This window comes from Aphidius gifuensis, linkage group LG2 (assembly GCF_014905175.1).
Source record: "Aphidius gifuensis isolate YNYX2018 linkage group LG2, ASM1490517v1, whole genome shotgun sequence".
Taxonomy (NCBI): Eukaryota; Metazoa; Arthropoda; class Insecta; order Hymenoptera; family Braconidae; genus Aphidius; species Aphidius gifuensis.
In genome coordinates this window covers 21238179-21265350 of record NC_057789.1, presented here as the reverse complement: position 1 = coordinate 21265350, position 27172 = coordinate 21238179, and the positions used below count along the sequence as shown (strand labels likewise).

General features: G+C 28.9%; 2 protein-coding genes and 1 long non-coding RNA gene across 3 annotated transcripts; 1 reads left to right on the top strand and 2 right to left on the bottom strand.

The window, feature by feature from the left end:
* The first annotated feature begins 87 nt into the window (after positions 1-87).
* LOC122850514 lies at positions 88-16749 on the top strand. Its single transcript, XM_044149649.1, has 5 exons — positions 88-486; positions 1009-2277; positions 2357-2785; positions 7884-8641; positions 16591-16749. The coding sequence occupies exons 1-5, from the start codon at positions 288-290 to the stop codon at positions 16747-16749; spliced, it is 2814 nt and encodes a 937-aa protein (XP_044005584.1). The 5' UTR covers positions 88-287.
* Positions 16750-18339: 1590 nt separating this feature from the next.
* On the bottom strand, positions 18340-19939 carry LOC122849498. The gene is made up of 3 exons (XR_006373571.1): positions 19761-19939; positions 18899-19658; positions 18340-18815 (listed from the first exon to the last, which is right to left on the bottom strand). It is a non-coding gene; the product is annotated as an uncharacterized LOC122849498 (long non-coding RNA).
* A 2780-nt stretch (positions 19940-22719) lies between these two features.
* On the bottom strand, positions 22720-23325 carry LOC122850513 (KRAB-A domain-containing protein 2-like). Its single transcript, XM_044149648.1, has one exon. The coding sequence runs from the start codon at positions 23323-23325 to the stop codon at positions 22720-22722; it is 606 nt and encodes a 201-aa protein (XP_044005583.1).
* Positions 23326-27172: the final 3847 nt, after the last annotated feature.

Genomic DNA, 27172 nt, shown 5'->3' with positions numbered 1-27172 from the left:
AAAATTAAAAAAAAATTTTTTTTTGAGTGTTCCATTTTGCCCCAATTTTTTTTTTTATATCATTCACTTGGAAGACAATTTAAAATATTCTTGAAAAACAATGGCGATGAAAAAAAAAAAATATTTGCATTTCTTTTTTTGTCGCTACGTGGCGCTAATTAGTAATGACTTGAGTCTTGACACGAAAATTGGTGCTCGGTCGTAATAATTTTTTCAAATAAAAATCAGTGAATATTTTAAGCAAATATTATAATATTCGAGTTAAATAAATTTAAATTATCAACAAAATGGTACGTTGCTATACAAAAAAATCTTGTAGACAAAGTTGGGATGTAGAATCGATGGAAAATGCAATAGTACACGTAGTGAGGAAAACAATGAGCTATAAAACAGCTTCTGAATGCTTTGAAATCCCCAGAGGGACTTTATTCAGAAGAGTAAAAGAATATTTGGCTACTAGAGATATGGAAGCAGCGCTTTTTAAAGGTAATTATTGTATTTTATTTATTTGATGTTTTTAGAATTCATTTAAATCAACAAAAGGTTCAGGAAGCTGACTGATAGTATTGCCAAATAAAATTACATGAAATTTTTCCAATATGGCGGACAAAAACCAGTGGAAATTTACATCCCTTTAAATTCAAACTCAAGTTTTAGTTAAATTTATTTGAATAAAATTTTTTTTTGTATTTTGTACTTTTTTTTATTTTTTATTTCATTGCAAATCGTTATAAATTTATACTGTGTATACTTTTATTTTATTATTATTTAATAAAATAACAAATTTTTATCACTAAAATATTTTTTTAAATGAAATAAAATAATTGCTAGTATTATGAATATTTTAGTAATTAAAATTTATTATATTATTGACATAATAATAAAATATAACTACACATTTTTATCTTTTTTCTTTCTTTTTTATTTTATCTATATCCTATTATCTTTCATCTGTACCTATTCTCGTAGGACTTGGGAATTTCAACATGGTTTTTTCTCCACTTTAAGAAGCTGAGTTCGTCAATTATATTAAAGACTTGGAAAAAATTCTTCATAAATTAGATGGCATGGAACTACGAATACTTGCATATCAAACAGCTGTAAAAAATAATATTCAACATCCATTTACCAATGGTTATGCAGGTCAAGACTGGTTAAATTCATTTCTTCAACGAAATTCAACAATATCCTTACGAAAACCTGAAGGAACATCAGCACACAGAGCCGCAGGTTTTAATAAGATAGTTGTTGCTAATTATTTTGAATTATTACGAAAAGTAATAGATCAGCATAACATAACCGAAGATCGTGTGTATAATCTCGATGAGTGTGGCTACTCACCTGTCCCAAAACATCAGGGTAAAATCCTAGCGAAAAAAGGTAAAAAGCAAGTTGGAATCCTTACGTCAGCTGAGCGAGGTAAACTTATAACTGTTGAGATTTGTGTATCAGCGTCAGGAAATTACCTGCCACCAATGTTTGTGTTTCCTAGAAAACGTTGGAAAGCTGGCTTACTTGATGAAGCATTGCAAGGCAGTTGGGGTGATTGTCATTCAACTGGGTGGATGCAAGCTGATATTTTTTTTAAATATTTTAAATGGTTTGTTGAACAAGTTAAGCCGACTCCTGACAGACCAGTTCTTCTTGTTCTTGATGGGCATATCACTCATAGAAGCCTAGATGTAATTGACCACGCTCGTAAACACTCTGTGATTATTCTTTGCCTTCCACCTCATTGCACTCATCGCTTGCAACCACTGGATGTGAGTATGATGAAACCAATTTCTACTTTTTATGCCAAAAAAGTTAGAAATTGGCTACGTATAAATTCACCAAGAAGAGTCACCACTGAACAAGTTCCAATGCTATTCAGTAGAGCTTTTACAGCAGCGTCAACGTCATCAAATATTAAAAATGGTTTTAAAAAATCAGGATTGTGGCCATTGAATCCCAATGTATTTGATGACGATGACTTTGCACCAGCGGATCTCACGTGTTCAAATGACGATGGAGAAAGAGAACCAGATAAAGAAGCTGAAGAACAAGAACAAGAAGAAGAAGAAACAGAACCTGAAAAAGAAGTTGAAGAAGAAAAAAAATCGAATGAACCACGTAAAAATACTGATGATGATGAAGAAGAAGAAGAAGAAAAAGAAGAAAATAAAGCACAAGATCAAGAAGAGGACCTGGTTCACGTACTGAGCCAAAACCTGAGTCAAATTTCTGTTGAAAATGGCCCAGAACAAGAACAAATTATCGACTCACCAGTACCTCTTCGTAAGTAAACTTGTATTTTACTATTTTAAACAGCTATTTTTTTTAATTTGTCGATTATTATTATTATTCTATTTTATAGCAAAGTCTTGGTTTAAACGAAAAGCTGAAAGAGCTTCAAAAAGATTTGATGTGTCACCTTATGTGATTCAGCCACTTCCAACAGGCAGAAAAAATGGAAGTCGTAGAGGTCGTCCTCCAGGAAAGTCAGCTGTAATTACAAGCTCTCCATTTCGTAATGAATTACTTGCGAGAGTGGAGAAAAAAAAGGCTACACAGTCAGCATCTTCATCGAGATCTAAGTCTACTCTAGATGACAATGACAGTGAGTCTGAAGTTGAAGACTTAAACGAAAATAAAAATACTGATGAAGACCCAGTGTGCTTCTATTGTTCTGAAGCATACTCGACTTCAACTGGGTCGTGGATACAATGTACTAGCTGTAAAGAATGGGTACATGAAAAATGTGCAGGTACATTGGGTAAAAAATATCCTCGTGGGTACAATTGCGGCAATTGTTAATAACTTGTTGATTTTTTGTTATTTAAAGTTTAATTTATTTAATTCTAGTAGTTCATTATTCATAAATTTTATTCAATTAGTATTTAAAAGTTTATTTCCCGTTATTTAATAAAACTTTTTTAAACAGAATTTATTATCGTTTGATATTTATTTATTTCGATTTATAAATAATTTTTTTTATATTCATTTATCACCTTTCTATTACCTACGAAAAAAAAAAAAAAAAAAAATTTACAAAATTTTTTTTTCCAAAATTTAAAATGAATTTAAAATTTTTTTTTTTATTGCGATAATTTTCTTTAGGTTTTTTAAATCAAAGTATAATAAAAAAATAAAAAAAAAAAAAAAATTATAAATAAAAAAATTTTTTTGGGTGTTCCATTGTGCCCCGCCGTTCCATTGTGCCCCGCTTTCCCCTACACTAGGGTGGTTCTTATTTGGGTGATGGCAAAATTTTCATCGTGCCGCCCCCTAATATCGTTAAAAAAAAATTTAAAAAAATTTTGGGCTATATAAGAAATTTTTATTTTTATCCTAGCCACCCCCTGTAAGAGGGTGAAGTTTCCTGTTTAAAATACATAGGGTTTTCTCACTTAGACGTAAGAATCGATCTAAAAGCGTCAATTATGCATGGGAAAAATCTTTTATTATATTAAATTATCGAGAATGAAGTCTGCTTTAAGATATAAAAAGAAAAATTTATATGGGTCATTCCATAATTTTTTTATTACGCTTAAAGTTTGTTCGATTTCGCTAGTTTTCAACGTTTTCAACATAATATGAGTGTTATAACATTATATTTCATATATTTGATAAAAAAATTCTAAATAAAAAAATCTATGGGTCATTACACGTAAATTTATGAAATGGGTCATTTTTTTACACACGTTTCATGTATTACAAATTATAAGTTATAAAAGACTACAAATATTGAATTTTCAAATTCGATTGCATGATGTGTATAAACCATGGAGTTGAATAAGAAGTGTAAGCTTTGCCTTTTTACTGTGTTGAAGCATAGACTGTCGCTGAAGCCTAAAATTTCGGAGTAAGTCAGTTCGAAAACTGCCAACTGCAGCGCTGACATCAGCCCTGCACCAAAAAAAAGACAGAACGAAATATTCTTATTCACTTTAGCCTGTACATCTATGTTTGAATACCTCCTTGGGCTATTCAGGCGCAGTTTAATTATTAATATGGATTAATTGATCGAAATATCCAATAACATCTTATTTTTTCTTATTTTTCAATAAAATTAAAGGTCATCTTATAACTCAAATTGTTCAAGGGATGTCATTTCTTGCAAATCTTTTTATAATTTTTTTAAGTTGAAACAAAAATTTTAATTTTAAGGGATTTTGTCGATTTTTCTCCGAATATGAGAATGCTTCGAAATTTATACAGTAGATTATTGAAGTACTAATACATTCTATGTAATTTTTCGGTAATTGTTTGGATGCTTGTTATTTTTTTATAATTTATCAAAGTTGGCAACTTTTACCATAGGCTATTATGGAGAATGCGACTTTTGTAAGAAAAAAGTCCATTAAAATAGCAATATCTCTAATCGACAATATGACAATGTAAAAAAAAAACTATCGGGTTATAAAATGAGACAAGACAAAACGTATGGACATAAAATAAAAGAGGTTTGGAGCTTAGTTTTTTTACAATTAATAATTCAAGTAAAAAAAAAATAGGTTTTGATCAGGAATTATTGAGAAATCACTAGAGACCTTTTGTGGATGACTTAGAAACACAGTATTTCTATGAGTGCGAAAAAGACAAAAAAACAGAAGAAAACTGTTGTCTTACTCTTCAATTAAAAAAATCGGCAGAACCTCTTAACGTGCTTTGAATTACACCCTTTTCAAGAATTAAATAGACAAATAAATCAATTAAATATTATCCAAAAGTTCCTTTCAAATACATTAATTCATTCTACTATTAATACATTCTAGTTTCAATTAATTCCACAGCAAAATATTCTATAATCGATTGAAATATTTGAGGCTAATGGCTGAGGAATTAATTTAGACTACGAATTATTTTATTTAGTCACATCCATTCCTTAGATACATTTGCCAATAGTTTTTTTTATAAATTATCAATGGAAAATGTTGCTAAGAAAAGAATGTAATCGAATAAATTAATGCGTAGTCTGAATTAATTTCTCGGCCATTTCCCACAATAATTTCAATTTATTATAAAAAATATGGCTACGAAATTAATCTAGACTGTTAATTAATTTATTTGCGGCTTTATTCTTTCCTTAGATACATTTGCTATAATTAATTAATTAAAAAAATATTTGCAAACGTTGCCGAGAAAAAGATGTAACCAAATAAGTTAATTTATAATCTAAATGAACTCTACAGCCATTTGACACGATAATTTCAATTTAATATAGAAAAAATTGCTGTAAAATTAATCTAGACTACGATGTAATTTATTTGGTTACATCCTCTCCTTAGGAACATTTGCTGATAGCTTTTTTATTAATTAATCATGGCAAAAATAGCTAAGGAAAGGGTGTAACCAAATAAATTAATCCAAAGCCTAGATTAACTTTAGAGCAATTTTTCCTATATTCAGTTAAAATTATTGTATCAAACGGCTATGGACTTAATTTAGATTATAAATCAATTTATTCTTTCTTCGTTTTCATATTGATGAAAGATTTTTAGAAGTTGATCGATCTCTATAGTCATAGTGATATCAATTACAAAAGAGGTTTGAAAACAGTGACGGAGTTGAGAGCCGTCAATGCTGCTGCTAAACGAGCTGTTTGCCTGTTTGATGAATACAATTCAATAATAACACAAAATGAAGATCAAAAGCGATTTGTCATACAGATTGTGTCAGAATACCGTTTCCTGATGCAAAAAAAAAAAACAACGGTCATGTAGAAATTAAAAAAAAAAAAATAATTCGAAATGTAGAAATAAATGTTTTTTGTTTTTTTCATTCCAAGAAAATATTTAATATTTAATAATATTAGAAATAGTTTAGAGTACAACGAAATTTCGTGGAATGACCCATAGATTCTTTTATTTTAAATTTTTTTCTATCAAATATATAAAGTATATGTCATAACACTCATATTATATTGAAAACGTTGAAAACTAGTGAAATCGAACAAAAAAAAAAAAATTTTAGCATAATAAAAAAATTATGGAATGACCCATATAAATTTTTTTTTTTTATCTCAAAGCAGACTTCAGTCTCGATGATTTAATATAATAAAAGATTTTTTCCATGCATAATTGACGCTTTTAGATCGATTCTTACGTCTAAGTAAGAAAACCCCATATATTTCAAATGGGAAACTTTACCCTCTTACAGGGGGTGGCTAGGATGAAAATAAAAATTTCTTACATAGCCCAAAAATTTTTTTAATTTTTTTTCAACGATATTAGGGGGCGGCACGATGAAAATTTTGCCATCACCCATATAAGAACCACCCTAATATACACGGAAGCAACGCTTTTTATCCTCTTTTAATAAACGAATTATTTAAAATGAAACATATAAATAAAAAAAAGGAAGTGGTTCTTTCAAAATTACGAAATCAAATTTACAAACTATCGTAAGTAACAACCATCTAATTTTTTTCATTTATATTTTTTATTTTATATATTTCGTTTATTAAAAAGAGAAAAAATGAGTAACTTTTGTATCGGTAAATGTTGTCGAAAAAAAAAGAATAGAAAATTTTCACTGGAATAATAAAAAAAAGAAATACGAAGATGTTCAAATTAAATTTTGAATCCTTCAAGAAGCTAATAAAATGGCTGAGCATCAGTGTTATAATTTATGCAAGATAGAAAAATGTCACTGGCAAGAATTGTCGATTTTTTTTCTTTTTTCTTATATTTTTATATAGATTCATTGATATCTTGACCCAACTTTTCAACATTGAATTTATGTCTGAAAAATGACATTTTTTTTCTTTTTCAACTATAAATTTTTATTCCTTGTTGTTATATTCAACGAGCAGATTTTTTTTTATTCAACAACCCATAATTTCTGAAATGTTTATTGTTTATTATTGTGATGCATCAGTAGAAAACCAAAAAAAAATATATTTCACTTTTTCAAAATGTCCTTTATTTAATGGATTTTTCGGAAATACTTTGCAACAAATCTTTTTATGTTTATAACGTGTCTCGATACGTGAACCTCTCTAGCGATGACTTCCACTCCCCCATCGAAGAGACGAACTCACTGAAGGCTGCGTACGAAGCCCGATCGTAAACCTCTTCGAACTGCGGGCTAGGACAGCGTGCTGCGCATGTCCGGGAGCGATAGGTAGGAGTGGGGTTGAAGCTCGCAGCAGCTGAGCACTCAACGTCGTCGTGAGCAGCGTTGCGAAGTCCACAGAAATGTCTGGAGATCTCCAGACTTTTGAAAATATTTCCAGACCACAGAATCTGTGGTCATTTTTCACAGACTTTTTCCGATTTTAAGGATGACCTGGAAAATTTTTTTTTTATTTTGTTTCAACCGTTTTTTTTTTTTTTATTTTCTTTACCCCATCCTTGTTTTTTGCGCAGTCGTTTGGCAGGGATTTATATTATCTATTTTCTGTATATGTAAGCGCCACCCGGATGCTCGAGAGAAAAAGAAAGTTATGTAGTCTCCTTGTTTACAGGAAGTAAAAATGAAAAAAAAAACAAAGCAACACGTTGTAGCAGATAGATAGAAATAGATAATTAAATATAGATAAATAGAATAGATAATATTGCAGTATTTAGACAACAGGAAAGTGAATTTTTTGGAAAAGGTGAAATAAATAATCATTAATAGTAAAATAAATATATAATTGATAGTTTACTTTCATCATTTTTATCATTTATTACTTTTAGGTAAATTTGTTATCTCATACAAGTATTATAATATTATATGAATATATTTTTATCAGGTAATCATTTACATATGTTTATTATATTTTTGGTGTTAAATATTTTATTAATAAAATATGTATATCATTTTTAGAAAATAAAAAATGTCTGTTACTAATCATAATAAAAAAAAACATAAACGAGTTGCATATTTACAGAATTATAATTTTGATTGGAAAAAAGAAGAAAATATAAAAGATTGGATTACATCAAGTGACAAAGGTGTTTATTATTTTTATAGTAAAGTTTGTAAAGTGCACAATAGAACAACAGGTGGAAAAGCTGATGTTATTAAACATGGAAATGGTCTAGAACATTTAAAAAAAATGAAACAAACAAAAGGACAACAAACAATGACAAGTTCTTTCAACAACTCAACATCTATTTCCACTAAAATTGAAAAAGCTGAAATAAAAATTGCTGCTTTCATCGTACAAGAAAATTTATCAATTCAAGTGGCTGATTCTTTTGTTGAAATTTGGAAAGACATATTTTCAGACTCTGAAGTTGCACAAAAAATTACATGCAATAGAACTAAATGTACTGCAATTATTAAAAACGTGTTGGGACAATGTGGCTTAGAAGAAACTGTAAAGTTGCTACAAATCCATAAATTTTCACTTTTAGTTGATGAAGCTACTGATGGAGCTGGTATAAAACAGCTAGCCATGATTGTACGTTTTGTTACTGGTTCAACTGTTACTGATTGTTTTCTTGCATTAAAATCTACTCCATCAGCAAGATCAGAAGATTTATATAAAATAATTGTAAAAGTTTTTAATGAATATGATATACCATGGAAGAAAAATATGATTGGTTTTTCTGCTGATGGAGCTGCTAATATGTCTTTGTTAGCAGTCTTATTAAAAAAAGATATTCCTGATCTTTTTTTTTTCAAAAATGCATATGTCATTCATGGGCATTATGTGCAAGCTATGCATGTAAAAAATTATGTCGATCAGCTGAAGAATTTCTGAGAGATGTATATAGTTATTTTAAAAACAACTACAAAAGAATGAGTGAATTTAATGTTGCTTAAACTATTTTAAATCTTGAACCTCACAAGTTGTTGAGACTTTGTGATACACGTTAGTTGTCCATGTACCAAGTGTCCAAACGATATCTTGATCGATGGGAAGCACTTGAATTGTTTTTTAAATCAGAAGTAAAAGATGGAGGTAGAGAAACTCTTGTTGCTGCAAGTTTAATTATTGAAAAATTAAATATGCCACAAGTAAAAATGACATTGAAATTTATGGTTGCAATTCTACCATTTTTCACTGATGGAAATATAGAAATGCAGTCATCAAAGACAAAAATCCATGATTTGTATGACAGAGTGTGCTCTTTATATAAAAATTTGTGTGATTGTTTTTTAAAACGAAATTACATAAAAAATACTTCTATTGAAAAAATAGACTTTAAATGTCCACACAATATAGTTGATTTAGAGAACATATATCTTGGAGGTTTATTAGAAGCTGAAATTAGTAATGGAAAATGTCAACTAAATGGAAAAGGTCTTAAAGAGTTTAGACTACAGTGTTTAGCATTCTATATTGAAGCTTGTTCTCAAATAAAAGACAACGTTTTAAATTTTCTGACAATACATCTCAAATGATTAAATAAATTGGTATGCTTAATCCTAGAAAAGTTATCAATGGAAATAATGCAACAATTATTTCACTTGCTCAGTATTTTCCCGATCTTGTTCAAGTTGATTCTTTTAATGAGCTTGATAAAGAATAGCGTAAGCTAAGAAATTATGAATTTCCGAATGATACTCCAAGAGAAGTTGGTGAGTTTTGGCATATGGTTCATCAATCAAAGTTTGAAAATAATAAACAACAATTCCCACTTGTCTCAGCTTTTGTACTTGCTTTATTAGCATTACCTCACTCTACAGCAACCGTTGAAAGGTTATTCTCATACTTGAAATTAAATAAAACAAATTTGAGAAATCGTATGGACAATGATACTTCAGAAGGGATCATGCATTCTCGTGAATTATTGCGTGGGAAAGACGTATGTACATTGGACGGACATGCAAATTTATTATCTAAGCATAATGTTACCATGTATGATTCTCGTGTGTGTGCGTTGCCAATAGTGTAGCTGATCAGTTCGCAGCGCTTATGAAAATAATGCATCAAAAAATTATAAATGAATACATATACTCAATTGAAAATTATTATTAGTATATTTATGTTATTGATATTATTATTATAATTATTATTTTATTATTAATATCGATATTATTATTATGGATATAATGAATACCAATAATATTATTACTATTATCAGGAGACTCGGTAGAGTCTCGACTCATTTTTTCCCAGCGCGAGAGATGTTACCGGGTAATTATATAAATAGGTTGCGTGTGTATGACGTCACAATTCTTTATTTATTTAATAACTTCTTAAATATCAATTTTAAATTTGAAGTAATAATAGTTTCCTTATCAATATTGATGTTTCCCTATCCAATAAGCCTATCCTCGAATTTTTCCGATGAATAATAAAATTGATACAGTACCCCGTAAATGCCGGGTCACAGTTTTGACTAAAAAATATTCTTCAAACTTAAAAATGCTTCATTTCGTCGCGTTCTCTTTCCCTCTTTAATATTGCCGGTCTGATCTCTTCGTTTATCTCTCCGTCCTCTTTTATACATGCATCGGTGCTATGTCCATTTCACTTCACATCAATATATACGCATACTCACATACGGATACGCGCATCGGATTGGTTCACTGTATACAGGGATGGCTTGGCGCGCGTTAGATTCTTTTTTTTTTTGTTTTTAAAAAACAATTGTTTGAAATTGTGAAACGAAATTTTAATAAATATACACTCGTGTTCTACATATTCTAAACTTTATTTTAATAATTTTCATTTTCGAAAAAATTTTTTTTAATTGTTGGAAAATTGAAAACTTAGGATTTTTTCCAGAATATCGTCTAATTAAAAGAAGAAGTGAAATACCATCAAAATAAAAATATATAAAAGTGACTCATTTTTCCCTTTTTTAATAAACAAAAGAGGTGAAATAAAAAAAAAATATGAATAAAAAAAATAAGGCGGTTTTCTTACGATATTTTATAAATTTGATTTTGTAATTTTGAAAAACCTGCCTAATTTTTTTTATTCATATTTTTTTTTTATTTCACCTCTTTTGTTTATTAAAAAAGGGAAAAATGAGTCACTTTTGTATATAAAAATTAAGAATTTTTATTTTGATGGTATTAAATTGATATTATTATTCTTCATAATATTATTGAAATTATTATTATTTATAATAATATTATTGATATCTATAACGATAGTATAAATAAAAATAACAACAATAATTTCAATAATAATGTCGATATAATATTGATAATGATAAGATCAATACTGACATCAATATTCAAGTATAAATATTAATAATTATTGGTATTCATATTTCAAATATCATTTATATTATGACTAATATATATTGATATTATTCCTAATTTATAATGTTATCTAAATTATTATTGACAGTTTTATTCTGTATAATATTACTGAAATAATTGTTATTAATAATATTATTAATAATATTATTAATAATATTATTAATATATTTTAATTCATGGTATGCATAATGATAACAATGATAATTTCAATAATATATCATCAATAATAATAAAATCATTGATATTAATATTATTAATATCGATATATAATGGTAATGATAGTAATAAAAATAATAATAGTACTGTTAATAATATTCAAATATCAATATTAGTAATTATTAGTATTTAATTGCGGATTTTTTTGTAGATAATTGTTTACCAATTTTTTTTTCAGCGATTTTATTGGCTGGTTTCAGTTCAATATTTGCTTTTTTTATAATTTTCGTTTTTTTTGTTGATAACTCTTTTTTGATTTAACTAAGTCAGTTGTTGTAAATTGTTTATTTTTCAAAGTTGTTTGAGGTTTAGTATTGGTTTTTATTATAATTATTGGCTTTTTTGTTGTTGCTTTTTTAATAATAATATTTGAGCTAGTTTTTTTCATGTTATTTCGTGAATTTCCCATAGTTATTCTAATCGAAATATTCGAGAAAAACAAAAAAAATAAGCTTCTCGCGAAATAGTTTAAAATGAACTGATGAAAAAATCAAAAATGACTGCTTGAAATACATAAAAAAAATATTTAGCATAAGCAGAAAACTGCTTGAGTACAGCAGCAAACTGCTCGAAAAATAGCAGTAGTATAATTTTTCGATTCTTATTATCTTTTTTATTTTGATTTTTTTTGGAATTTGTTATATTTATAAAAAAAAAATTATGTAATTTATTAGTAAAAAAAAAATGTACTTACCTTAAATTAGTTACCTGAAGTAATCACTGTTCTCTGTAAATGTAGAAAGAAAATATATTTATTAGGGTGTTTTTTTTTTTTCGATATTTTTTTTTCTCTTCACCCATCTTCATACAAGTTTATACAGCTCTAAATCATGCCCAGAAAAAATTTGAACTCAATTGAAAAATATTTAGAGGAGGTTCAGGGGTCATTTGTTTTTTCCATTTGATTAACATGGATTTAATATACTTCATTCACCATTTTGATCATGGAGGCTTTAATTTTCGACCGTTCAAGTTCGCGTTGGTCTTATTTTATAGAGTATTGAATTTTATAGCATATAATATTCATAGTTTTGATCATTTACAATTTTGTTTTTCAGAAAAATTGTAAATACTACCTTTTTGAAGCATTATTTCACTATTTTTTTGAATTGTAAATGATCAAAACTATGAATATTATATGCTATAGAATTTAATACTCTATCAAATGAGACCAACGTGAACTTGAACGGTCGAAAATTAAAGCCTCCATGATCAAAAAAACAATGAAGTGTATTAACCATGTTAATCAAATGGAAATAAAATAAACTAACTGAAATTTTTCTGGCACTGGAGATTGAAAATGAACTTGTATAAAGATGGGTGAAGAGAAAAAAAAATATCGAAAAAAAAAAAACACCCTAATATTTATACAATTGGACAAAAAAAAAGATTTCGATCAATGTCAAAAAAATTGTATCATTTCTAAGATCAAGTGGATGAGTCGAAATGATTAAAAATTAAGCTATTGGTGAATGTATCTAAGGAAAGAATGTCGCCAAATTAATTAAATTGAGTCTAAATTTGACACAATGATTTTGATTCATTATAGAAAATACTGATGAGGAATTAATCTAGACGACAAATTTATTTATTTAGTTACATCCTTTTCTTAGCTATTGTACCCTGGTGGAAATCGGTGTCGACTTTCGACATGGCCATAACGGCTCGACATCGATATTTGAGCTCAAGACGACGTCAAAACGTTACGCTCAGCGAGCTCGAATCAACGTCGGTCCAGATGGTGCATCAATCGATATTACTAATATCAGTACTTACGAAAACATTGATAGATGGTCATACGGTATGTTAAAAGAGATTTGATGATAAATAAGATGAAAAAAAGGTTAAAATAAAGTTATAGTGATTCTCAACATCATTAACCAGCGAATCATAACATGTAGATTGAAATAGAAGATAAAAATTAAATGCATTGATTTTGTTTATATTATTCGTATTATTATTTTTTTCAACAAAGACATTAACCTATTTAATATAAATAAAATACATGTAATTTTATTTATAAAAAAAATAAAAATGTCCAAGAACAAGCAGTAGCTAAGAAAAAGATGTAGCTAAGGGATAAATTTAGCCAAAAAAATTATGTTTCAAGCAACATTAATTCCTTAGCCACATCTTTTTCTAAGCTACTTCTTTTCCTTGGACATTTTTTTTCATTCAATAATTAAAATAGATGTTATTTATTTTTAAAAAATAGGAATGGCCAAGAAAAAGCAGTAGCTAAGAAAAAATGTAGCCAAGGAATTAATGTGGCTTGAAACATAATTTTTTTTGCTACATTTATCCCTTAGCTACATCTTTTTCTTAGCTACTGCTTGTTCTTGGACATTTGTATTTTTTTTTGTAAATAAAATACGTGGAATTTTATCTTTAAAAAATAAAAATGGCAAAAGAAAAGTCCAAGGTCTTCAGATTTTCATTTATTCAACAAATGAATTACATGCAATCTATATTTATTTCATCTTTTCAGTTACCAATTAGTGTGGTAAATTCTTCTCACGAAAAATGTAAACCCCTTTCAAACTACATCAGCAGGTTGAATTCACATTCTCTGTGAGTCATTTATACCTTTTTTCGTTATAAAATTTTCAATTCTGGTTAAAAAAAATTCTAATAATTTATAACACATTAATTAGGTAAAGTTTTCCCTTAAAATATTTATATTTTACCCGATAAAAGTGCTCCGCTCAGTTTACATTTTTTGTATGTAAACTTTACCTGATTAATTTGTTATCCGCTAGCCTAATTTTCTTTCCTGATCAATGAGTAAATTTTACCTTAATAAAGTGTTTAATTTACCAATGAGAGCTCTGTATTTTACACCGTCTGACAGTACTTCATGTTTAATACTTTTTATTACTTGCGTGTTTACTGAATGAATTAATTTAAGAACCGTTGTCAATTATTTGTTTTACATTTATTCCTGGAATAAAAAAGTATGGCCATCTATTGAGTTTTTTTTTTTTTTTTGATTTAATACAGAATTATGTGCGATTGTCATGCCACTTGGACCGAGGTCGAATCGACGTCGCTTAGAGCTCGACCGTCAATCTCGATTTTTGATGTCGATTCGAACTCGTTTAGCGTTTCGTGGGATGTCGAATCGACATCTCGAAACTGGAGCTCGATTCGACGTCGTTTGGATATGAGATTTCTACCAGGGTTTCCCATAATGGATTGATGAAAAAGCTATTGGCAAATGTATCTGGAGAAAGAATGTAGCAAAATAAATCAATCGATAATCTAAATTAATTCCGCAATGATTCAAAATAATTATTTTAATTTATTATAAAAAATATTGCTGAGGAATTAATTTAGAGTACGAGTTAATTTATTTGGCTACATCCTTTCTTTAGAGACATTCAGGTACGTATAGTTGGCACATACATTGTATAAGCACAATCGTACCGGACTATATTAGGAATTATGTGCGATATTTGTAATTTTTCTGCGTTTTTTTTTTTTATTTTTTTCTAAAATTGTTCTAGCTTTCACTGAAACTTGAAACTTTTTTAATAATGATCTGATCGAAACGTAGTGAGGCTAAAAATTACGTGCGACTTATGTGTGATTTATGTGTGAATAAATAAATTCATAAAAAAAAAAAATTTTTTAATTTTTTATAACATTTTTAAAAATCGACTAGTGAAAGCTAGCATAACTTCTTTGATAGTGATCTGATCTTGATAAAATTAGTTTTAAAATTATGTGTGATTTATATGCATATGAATAAATTAGAAAAAAAATTTTTCTTTTAATTCTTTATAACAACTCCAATTTTCTATTATTGAAAACACCTTCAACTCATAACCAATCTGATCAGGTGTTTCAAAATAATGAAATTATTAGTTAAAAAAAAAAAAAAAAAACTTTTTAAACAGTTCTTTTATCCTAAAAAAAAATTCTCTAAATTCACGCCGGAAATAACAATTGTATTGTATGTTATTGAAAAACTTATTTATTCTTATTATATATTGTTAACTATATTGATACTCTTATTATATATTGTTTAATTTTTCTCGGCTTTAAGGTAGCACAACCAGTAGAAAGAAAAATAAATAATTAATTAAGAAAATAATTATTATCTGATTGAATTGAAATTCACACACTAAATTGCACATAATTTGCACAAAATTTTGGCCCTAATGTCAATAAACAAAAAAGTTGTGCTATCTTGACTTCAAGCTAGCACAACTATTAATCAAAAAAAATACATATGTGCACAAAAATTAATAATTCCGGACATAATTTGCACATATCTTGCATAAAATTTATATCATAGTAACAAGTGATTTTGCCATAAAGGTTGTGCTAACTTTTTAGATCTTATTTGTCGTACCATGGAGTTTTGAAAGGAGCGGAATCTATGACGTTACTCTGTGTATTAGCATAGAAAGCTGTTGAAGCTCACAAAATGGAGCAAGTCAGTACACATTATCGCCAGTGACGGTGTTAGTCGTGAAAATATCTGAAGTCACATGGTGTTTTTGTTTATTTATTTTTTTTGTGTGGCTCAGTTGGAGTATTTTCTTGTGTAAAAAAATAATACAACTTAATAATACAATATTTATTTAACAATTAAAATGAATTGCTTTAATTTTAAATAAATATTTTTTTATTAAAAAAATCATTCCAAATAAATGTTATTTCACCATGTGATGCAAATGTTGACATAAAAGATAATAATAGTTCAATTGAAATGTCAAAGAAAGAAATAAAAAATGGACAACTTATTGAGGATGAATATCAAATGCGTATTGTATACAAAATTTACAAAATGTTTATGATACCATTACTAGATATATCCAGAAAAACCAAGGTTTATAGATAAATAATTTGATAAAGAAAAAAAGAAAAAAAAACCACCAAAAGGTTTGTATATGTAATATATATGGTGCTGTTGGTGGTGAAAAACCATGTTGATGGATCTTTTTTATGATTGTTGTAAGGTAATATTATTATAACTATTTTAATAATGATATAATTAAATAATTAATAAATATTATTGTTCACAAATTGATTCATTTATGCTAGATGTACATAGTAAAATTTATCAAGATAAAAAAACTTTAGCCATTTGATCCAATACTTCCAGTTGCTAATATAATTATTAAAAAATTATGGCTATTATGTTTTGATAAATTTCAGACAAAACAAAATTAAATTTATAAAAGATCATGATGAATCAAAAACATTAAATTTAATATTTAATAATCACAGATAACTGATGTTGCTGATGCATTGATATTAAAACGATTATTGAGTGAATTATTTTATCGTGGAATTATTGTTGTTGCAACAAGTAATAGAGCTCCTGATGATTTATACAAAAGTAGATTACGTACTGAATCATCTGGATCTTATCCTTTGATAAAATAACAACCATTTTAATCTTGTCCAGCTCTATTACTATTTTTTTTTTCTTTCTTTGACATTTTAATTAGACTATTATTATCTTTTATGTCAACATTTGCATCACATGTTGAAATAACATTTATTTAGAATGATTTTTTTAATAAAAAAATATTTATTTAAAATTAAAGCAATTAATTTTAATTGTTAAATAAATAATGTATTATTAAGTTGTATTATTTTTATACACAAGAAAATACTCCAACTGAGCCACACAAAAAAAAAAATAAATAAACACAAACACCATGTGACTTTGGGCACTCACCCCACTAGCGTCATCACCGGCAAAAAAACGTACTGACTTGCTCCATTCTGTGAGCTACAGCAAAATTCGAGAGATTACTCTCCTTGTAGACCTCCATTTCACAAATATCTACACTCTGCATACTCGGTGAAGGCACGATCGGTACGATAGTGCATGCACGCTGTGACCTCAGCATGTACACAAAGTGTACACCGCTGGCTATCAAGGATTGTCAAAAAAAAAAAATTTTGATTATGAAAATCAGTATCAACTTTTTTTCATGGCTGCCATCTGGCAAAAGTTCTTGAATAATTTGAGATATCTTTAATACTTGAATAGCATTCCATCACGAAATAATAACTTTCATTGCCATCGACAAGATACTTTAACTTATAAAACTATAAATTCAATTATAAATTAATTTTCCTACTTTCAAAAGTTCAATTAATAATAAAGTTAAAGTAAAGCAAAAAAAAAAAAATTACAATGTTAGACGTTAATAATGATAAAAAATATACAAGTTAAAAAAATCGTTCGTCAAAATGTATGTCTATATATTTTTTGATTACTCACCGGAACCTGCTGATCCCAAGATTTATTATTTCCTCACAAGATTACTGAGATTACGAGACACTAGAATCACAAATCACAAATCACAAATGTAAATCCCATGTAAGTTGAGAAAAAAAAAAAAAGTTAACACTGAATTTAAAAATATTCTTAATTGAGATTTAAAATATACTTACACAATAATGACTTCACGTCTGTGATAATTGCACTTCAATTAAATAATATTTGTGACAATATTATTCACTAAAACAATTCACTCAACAATGAGCATGTGTCAATCACGATACATTGGTTAGCATGGAATGTATAATTGTTTTACATGAGAGGAAGGGGGAGTTTACTTAAATTTTACAATTAAATCATTATTGCGCATGTACCGAACTTGCTAGTTTTTTCTATAAAATATAAAAGCTATATTATTTCATAACAAGTTTATACAGCCGGAAGTATCATAACATGACGTCAAGGATTTTTATCACCTGCTCAAATTGACACATATTTTTAAAAACGAGATTCCAAATATTTTATTCGCTAAATACTATGAGTTATTTTTTTTTTATTTGTCAACAAACATATAACAAAATATGTTACTGGTAAATTGAAAAATTGCTCCATGAAGTTCTTCATGTTTTTATTTATTTTCTAAATAATTATGTAGATAATTAAACCTCTATTAAATTAATAAAAATAAAAAAAATATTTGATATTGATATTTTTTAAAAATGATTAATTATAAAAAATTATTGGGATTTTAAAGTTTTTATTTTTCAAGTAATTATCTACGTTGATCAACAAAGCTGTGTTTTTTTTTTTAATTTTTTTTTTTCTATGAAAACTATATTTTCTATTTTCAAAAATTCAAAAAAATAAAAGACGGACAAAATTAAAAAAAAAAAAAAGAATTAATAATAGAGTAATTTTCAAAACTTCACAAAAAAACAGCTAATTATATGGATTATTTGTATTTAAAATACAATTAAATTTAATTTTTACTGTAAATTTTAATTTTATCACGATTTGTATACTCAAAGGATACTTAACAATACGAAATTTTTCTTGTCCGTCGACGGTTCATAATAATGATGATTAATATTGAAATATCAAATAATAGTTTATTATGATGATTTATCAATGTTTTAATTAATGGAAATGACAATTACTGGCTGATTCAATAAAAATTCTGTTTGGATTTTGAGTTTTGGCTTTGCCACGCCAATATCTGAAATAGAAAAACAAGAATTATAAAACATATATTTGTTATTTCAGTAATACCAAAAACAACAATAAAATAAAATAATTCACATCAAATCTCTCTCAGTTTGACGAGCTCCAGCTCGTTTTCTTTTATACGTCTTATTGTGGACACTATTTTGTCCATAAAATCTTGACTGAGTATATTCACTACGTGGAATGTTACCGACATTTCCACCACATGTATTACTACCACCATTTCCATCACGACTAATATCACGAACATATCCACCACCTCGGCTACTATATCCACGACCTCGTCTATCATATCCAATACCTCGTCCAACATATCTATCATTTTGGTAATCACGTTGATGCTTGCTGAATTTACTGTTATTGTAATAACGAGTGGAATAATTAAATCCACTAATTTTTTTGTTATTATATGCAGTAGCTTTGTTGTTGTAACTACCAAATACATTATTTTTTCTGATTTGATTATTTTGAATGTTATTGTTATTATCCAGGTTAGTAACCAGAACTGGACGTGTACTTGATGTTTCATTACCAATTGATTGTATAAATGGATTATATTGATTATTTTGTTGGTAATTTTTTGGTTATTTTGTTGATTATTTTGTTCAATAATTTGCTGATTACTTTTTTCATTATTTTGTGTAACATTCTGTGCATGATTTAGTTGCTTATCAGTGTTCACAGGTAGTACGTCATTTGTAATTGTGATTTGACTGTGAAAAATCTTTGAAATATTTGTTTGAGAAGAAGAATATTCTTGATTTTCTTCATTATTTGAGTCATTATTTCGTGTTGTTTCTTGACTGTTTTCAACATCCATATTGCTATTCATCATCTAAAAGATTAAAAAACGATATAAACGAATGTGATAATATAAACTATTATCAGAAATTTGTAATTATAAAATTTTTTACGGATTTTTTTATATTATATTTACCTTGTATCGCAATGAAACGTAATTATAACGTAATTATAATTTACTGACAAATATTTTTTTGGTTTGTAGTGTAATTGTAACTGTCGTTATGTATAAAAAAAAAAAACAGAACCGGAAAAAAAACGTAAGAAAAGAATGAGAGATAGAGCGTCTTTACACAATATTGCCAATATCAACAATACTGCGTATGAGCCTATCTGCCTATGGCTTTTAGCCTCCGTAAAAAAAAAAAAAAAAAAAAAGCAAGTGTATGAAGCAGTGTTGGGTAAATAGTCGATTTTTGGGTATAATACTTTTGTAACGGTATTATACAGTTTTGGCGTAAAAAAGTATGAAAGTATGCAAGTCTGAAGCTCAGGATTGCTCCTATGGCATCAAAACTTTCTACCATACCATCATGAATTTCTTAGCTGCCAAATTTCCATTTGTTTGTTGATATAATTAAATATATTACATCGTAAACAAACAATATAAACAATATTTCAATATAGAAAATAAAATAATAACGACAACAAATTTTTAAGGAATAGATGTGACTTACCTGCAGTCCAATTCACAGGGCATTACAATTTAGGGCTTTTTTCCTCTACTGGCGGCGCTTGTGAAGCTTTTGTATGTAAAATCTATATAAAAAAAATTTTACAAGCGTCATCAGCAGCAAAAAATAGCCTTAAATTGTAAAAAATTTGCCCTGTTAATTGGACTGCTGTTGATTTCTAAGGGAATAATGTGGCCCAAAAAAATTAAAAGGTAAGTCACATCCTCTCCCTAGACATTTATCAATATGAGTTTATTTTAATGGATCAAATAAATTACTGCTGGTAAATGGCTAAGAAATCGGTGTGTTTTACCTGTTCATTTCTAAGCAATCAATGTAGCCAAAGAAATTAACAAATAAGTCACATCAATAGACTCTATTTTTAATATTGTCACAAGATAAAATAGAGCGCTATTTTTTTATTATTTTTGGACCACCATATTTGGAGTTATTATCATCATAGAGACTTTGTATTAGGCTCAAAAGTAGCTCCTCCGAAAGATCTAGTGCTATTCAAAAAATTTTTGCTCCATGATGCATACTTTTTGAGAAAAAAAAAAAGGAATGTCTTTTTTTTTTTTTAATTTTAAGGTTTTTTTTTTTGGTTCAAAAACTATTGCTTGTAGCAGAAAAAGTCCAACATGCGGGCGAAAGAGTTTTTGAAGACGCATTTTTTGAACCTAAAACGAAGTTTCTATTTCGATTTTATTACGAGTTATTGCTAGCGCCGTTTTTTGTTTTTTTTTTTCGAACCACCATATTTGGAGTTATTATCATCATAGAGACTTTGTATAAGGCTCAAAAGTAGCTCCTCCGAAAGATCTAGTGCTATTCAAAAAATTTTTGCTCCATGATGCATACTTTTTGAGAAAAAAAAAAAAAAATGTCTTTTTTTTTTTTCAATTTTAAGGTTTTTTTTTTTTGGTTCAAAAACTGTTGCTTGTAGCAGAAAAAGTCCATCATGCGGGCGATAGAGTTTTTGAAGACGCATTTTTTTAGCCTAAAACGAAGTCTCTATTTTGATTTTTTTACGAGTTATTGTTAGCGCCGTTTTTTGTTTTTTTTCGAACCACCATATTTGGAGTTATTATCATCATAGAGACTTTGTATTAGGCTCAAAAGTAGCTCCTTCAAAAGATCTAGTGCTTTTCAAAAAATTTCTGCTCTATGTTGCATACTTTTTGAGAAAAAAAAAGAAATGTTTTTTTTTTTTTTTTAATTTCAAGGTTTTTTTTTTTTGGTTCGAAAACTATCGCTCATGGCGGAAAAAGTCCATAATGCGGGCTCTAGAGTTTTTGTAGACGCATTTTTTGAGCTTAAAACGAAGTCTCTATCTTGATTTTTTTTATAAGTTATTGCTTGCCTAATTTTTTGCACCATTGAAAAAATTTTTATATAAACGTCTGTCTTTTTTTCATTTGAATGCTTATCCATTTTTAAGAAATGAAACATGATAGAGAAATATCTAAAGATCATATCAACCCTTGTAACTTATGCTCTCAGATTCATAGTTTAGATGGCATTTAATTTAGAACAAAGAACAAACATTTTCCAAAAATCGATTTTTCCATTTTTTTTTTCTAAAAATTTTAGTCACAGGGAAAAATTTTATGATGTTTTTCGAAGAGTTTTTCGAGGCGCTTCTTTTGAGCTACGAACGAACTTTCTAAGTTCAGTGGTTCAAAAGTTATAAACTTTTTTTTTTTTGTTGATAAATCCAATACTGCGGCTGAGCCTATGGCTCCTAGCCTCCGTAATATAATAAAAATAAACAAATAAAATATCAAAAATAATTATAGATTAATAAATTCTTTGTATTTACTTTTTCTAAATTCAGAGTCACGTTGTCATCGTCACTGTCGATTTTTGCCAGGTCTCCATTTTCGTGAACAATAAAATCCGCAACAATTTCGTCGTTTGGTGTGTCAGGCGTTTCCTCAAGTTCTCTACCTTCGTGGTCATTAGCTATGGAAGTCTCATTAATTATTGTTTCTAGGTCTTCCTCCGACTGAAGTGAACAGATTGCGTCGTTAGGAAGATTCGACGTCTTTAACCCGAGTTTCATCTTTGAACCGAAGACAGCCTCGTATGGAGTCTGCTGGATACTCTCATGGTATGACCGGTTTTTTATCATCTGGGCAAATTTTAGGCCGTTAGACCACTGAGTAGTTTTATTAGTCCCCATCCAAGTAGCAAGAATATTTTGCACATCTTGATTAGCCCGCTCGACAAAACCTTGGCTTTGAGAGTGTTTTTTTTTTTTTTTTTTTCAAAAAATGAATTGACGCATAGAAGAACGTCGCGGTTAACTTCATGAAACTTAGAAAAAATAAGAAGCCCTGTGGTCTAGTGGTCAAGGCGTTTGCCCGGAAAGCAAAAGACCCGGGTTCGATTCCCGGCGGAGGACCTTCGTTATTTTTTCTAAGTTTCTGGTTTACCGTGCACAATTTTTATTCCATCCCAAAGATTTGTTAATTCAATGATTACTTTGTTAACAGATTCTCGGCCATTGTCACTCTGCAGAATTGACGGAGCACCGAACGTGGTAAATATTTCCATCAAATGACTTGCTACTTCTACGGCTTTTTTGGTTTTTAATAGACGTAATATAACAAATTTTGTCAAATGATCTTGATAGTTCATAATGAACTTATAATCACCGTCACTTTGTGTTTGAAGATCTATTAAATCAACTTGACACCTTAAATTAAGATCTGTGGCAAGTATTGGCTTAACAATCAGACCTCTTTTTGATTTTTCCGATTTTTTTTGGCATGCTTCACATAAGCTCCAATATAACATGATCATTTCGGTCGTCACATTTTTATATTTATCGTTAAGTTCTTTCGTCATTCTTTTACGTCCACCATGTCCAACAATCAAATAAGCATCATGAATAATATCAAAAAGATCTTCAACAGTAACGAAGTATTTTATATTTTTGTTCGCCTGAGAGAGAGGTGATATCAATTTTTTATCTTTGCTAACAGTGATAACATCATACCTTCCTTGTCGTCGATAATCCATTTGTGTTTTCGCTCTTGTTTCATCTTTTGCATCGCACACTTCTTGTAAAATTTTGTTATATTGTACTTTGGTCAAATAAACACAGTTTTGTTTTTTTTTCAATTATTAACTTAGCACTTTCATATAATTTTTCTTTCATTTGTCTTTCCGCCATTATATATAAATTATATTAATTATTTTAATTAATTATATTAAACGAATAATGATTGACTTAAATTTTATGCACGTGTTACTACTCGGGATCTTTTATCAGCACAAACGAAAATATGACGAAAAACACAATAACTTAAGGGATTTCGTCGATTTTTTAAAACGAAGAGTGAGACAACATTTTTCCTCTGTTTTTTGTCATTTTCGCTCTCATAGAAATATTATGTTTCTCAAAGTCATCCGCAAGAGGTCTCTAGTGATTTTTCAATAATTCCTCATAAAAATCAATTTTTTCATACTTTAATTATTAATTGTAAAAAAACTAAGCTCCAAACCTCTTTTATTTTTTTTCTATACGTTTTGTTTTGTCTCATTTTATAACCCGATAGTTTTTTTTTACGATGTCATATTGTCGATTAGAGATATTAGTATTTTAATGGACTTTTTTTTGACAAAAATCGCATTCTCCATAAGAGCCCATGTTAAAAGTTGTCAACTTTGAAAATTAATAAAAAAATAACAAGCTTCCAAATAATTTTCAAAAAATTACATAAAATGTATTGGTATTTCAAGAATCTACTGTATAAATTTCAAAGCATTCTCATATTCGGAAAAAAATCGACGAAATCCCTTAATTCCCACTTTCACCAACTGACGACGGCAAATGTGCACATTTACCATTTTCATCGGTAAATGTGCGTAGTTTTTCCAACAATTGGTGAGTTACTAGCATTCGCCGGGGAATGTACGAAATATTCACTTTTACCGTACTCTTTTACCGCTACTCACTTTTATGAATCCCAGAAAATTCACGGGGCCTTGGTCTCGTATAACGGCGGACATTATGGGTCCATATACGAAGAGCCAAGCCAGTCACAAATATATCTTGGTAATCCAGGATACGCTCACGAAATGCGTAGAAATAGCTCCCTTAAAGAATGCGACAGGTAAGGCTATCTGTCAAGTTTTACAAGAAAGAGTTATACACCGTTGGGGTGTTCCCCCATAAATTGCTCACGGACAATGGGACTGAGTTTAGAAACAAGGACCTATTGTCGCTCTCGGAAGAAACGCAAATGAAGTTATCGACGACTCCGCCGTATCATCCTCAGGCTAACCCCACCGAACGGGTTAATCGGAGTATCAAGATGATGGTGAGTGCGTTTCTTGATCACGACCATAGAAAGTGGGATAAGTATATGAGTGAAATACAATTCGCTTATAATACTTCATACCACAGTTCTCTTAAGGCAACCCCAGCATTCGCAAATCTTGGACGAGAATTAAAATCGAAAAGTTCTCTAAAACGAGATTTGACGAAGGATCTCGAAACTGTTGAAATCGGGTCTGAAAAGTGGATCCAACACATGAGGTGTCATGAGGCACTAAGACTAGCTTTCCGGTTCCCTCTCGATGAGGCTACTGATCGACAAGCTGAACAGTACAACCGAAAACATTAAAATATCGAATTTGAAGTTGGTCAGTTAGTACTGGTGCGAAATCGAGAACTATCCAAAGCCCAAGCGTATCTAGAGTGGAACGAGTTGATGTCATCGATGAGTCCAACCAAGCTCCCGATGCGTGGTGCATGCTCCCGGGGGTGATTTACGATGTCGCTACGCTGCATAGGTGAGACGTTGTATACTTACTGTCAGGGTAGCCTATAATCAAGTAGTCAAATGCATAGAGTGGTCCGGTGAAAGACCAGCGTGGCTGCGAATGGACTTTATGTTCGACTACTTGGTGCACTAGAGTGAGTAAGCAATAGGAGGTTATTTGGTAAAGCCTGCGGGTACGAATATCCTCGTTCTCGTATTGACTGAAGTTATGCGAGTTAGTTAAACCAAAGTTCACGATAATAACCGCCGCCTTGGGGTGAGGTTATTACGCTCCCGGCCAATACTAAAAACCATATACATTTTAGTAATGGTGCCCGAGTGACGTTTTGGAACCAATATGGTGGACCGCGCCCCTCTACCATTTCTTGCTAAACTAGTCGCTACCGAAATGGCCGTCGGCGGCGATTGCTCCCGAAACTACCCCATGGTCCGTTGGTTGCCGTTATACACCAGCCAGCTCCCTTCTGGCGGTAAGAAAGGAAAATGGTGAGAAATCCTCGTTGGTCCCATAGTAACTGACGCTTCTACTTTATCGGTGGAAAAATAAGTTACAAAACATATCAATTAAGTTCTCCCTCCCTCCAACCATAGTAGATCCCTCGAAAATAAGTCCCTTAATTAATCTAAACACGATGAAATGGAAAAATATCGGTGAAACATCAGTAAACATAAAGTAAAATATAGAAAAAAATAGTAAAATATCATGGAAAAATGACTGAATATGAGAAAAAATATAAAAGAAAAACCACTGAATATAAAAAAAAAAAATATGATTGCAATTATGTTACCTCCTCCTAATATAGGAATGGAAGTCTAAGAGAAATTATCAAATAAATCACAAAAAAAAGAAAAAAAAAAAAAATGAAATGACAAGTTCAAAAAAAAAACAGTAGAAAATAATACAATATATGTGACCTGAGATATAATAATGCAAAGAATAATCAGAATCCATTTTAGTCAAATTAAAAACAACATATAATAACCAAAAATTGATGACATAAGAATAAAAACAAAATTAATGCAACAACATCACATCATCAATAGAAAAAAAAAAAAACATATATCATTTTTAACCAATTTGAAACAGATATAACGAAATTTTTAAAATCATAAGTCAATAAAATCGAAATTGGTAAAAGAAAACAAGAAGGGAACAATCCAAAAATAAAGAAAAAAAAAATAAAACTGAGTGATAAAAACACAACAGAAAATACATTGATGAAAAAAAAAATTAATTTTAAATTTGTTATTTTTGTAAACACAATATGGTAAGTCAAAAATTAGAAATAAATATAATTTACATAAAAAATTAAATTAAAAATTCAATGAGGTGATACAATTCGGGCAAGAATTATAAATAAAAGTGAAATAATGGAATGTAAAAACGAACGAGGAACTAGTAAAAAATTTACGATGGATATATGTGATAAAAGTGACCAAATAAGATGTATTTTTTTTTTGGAGAAGCTGCAAATAAATATAATAGATTGATTGAGGTACCGTTATCAATAAAATTTATAAAACAAAAAGGAAAATTATTAACATATGATAAATGATCAAATATTCAAGTTGAACAAAATATATATGACCACTGAAGGATTAGTAAGAAAAGTTAATAAACAATACCCGTCAATAGATAACCTGCATCGAAAAATATATATCCGCTGAATATATTCAAAAATATATAAAAATTATAACCAATGAAAGTTATAGTCATTTGGCTTAAAGTTATATCTGTCATTTATATCCACATATAATATCTTCAATACATATATATCTTATAATATATTTTTGAGGTATAGCTGTTTTATATTTTGTATTTATTGAGTTTCAGAAATGATTAGAATATATATCTGTATATATTCATAATATATTCCACATGGATCAGAAAATATATTCATAGAATATATATCTTATATTAATTATTATATATTAGTAGGATATAATCAAAAGGTTGTACCTAGCAAAATGTATTCATATTATAGTTTCTAGATATATTTTCATTAGATATATTCTGAGGGTCAAATAGATATATTTCCCAGTTATATTTTTTTCTATGCGGGAATAAAGAAATAATG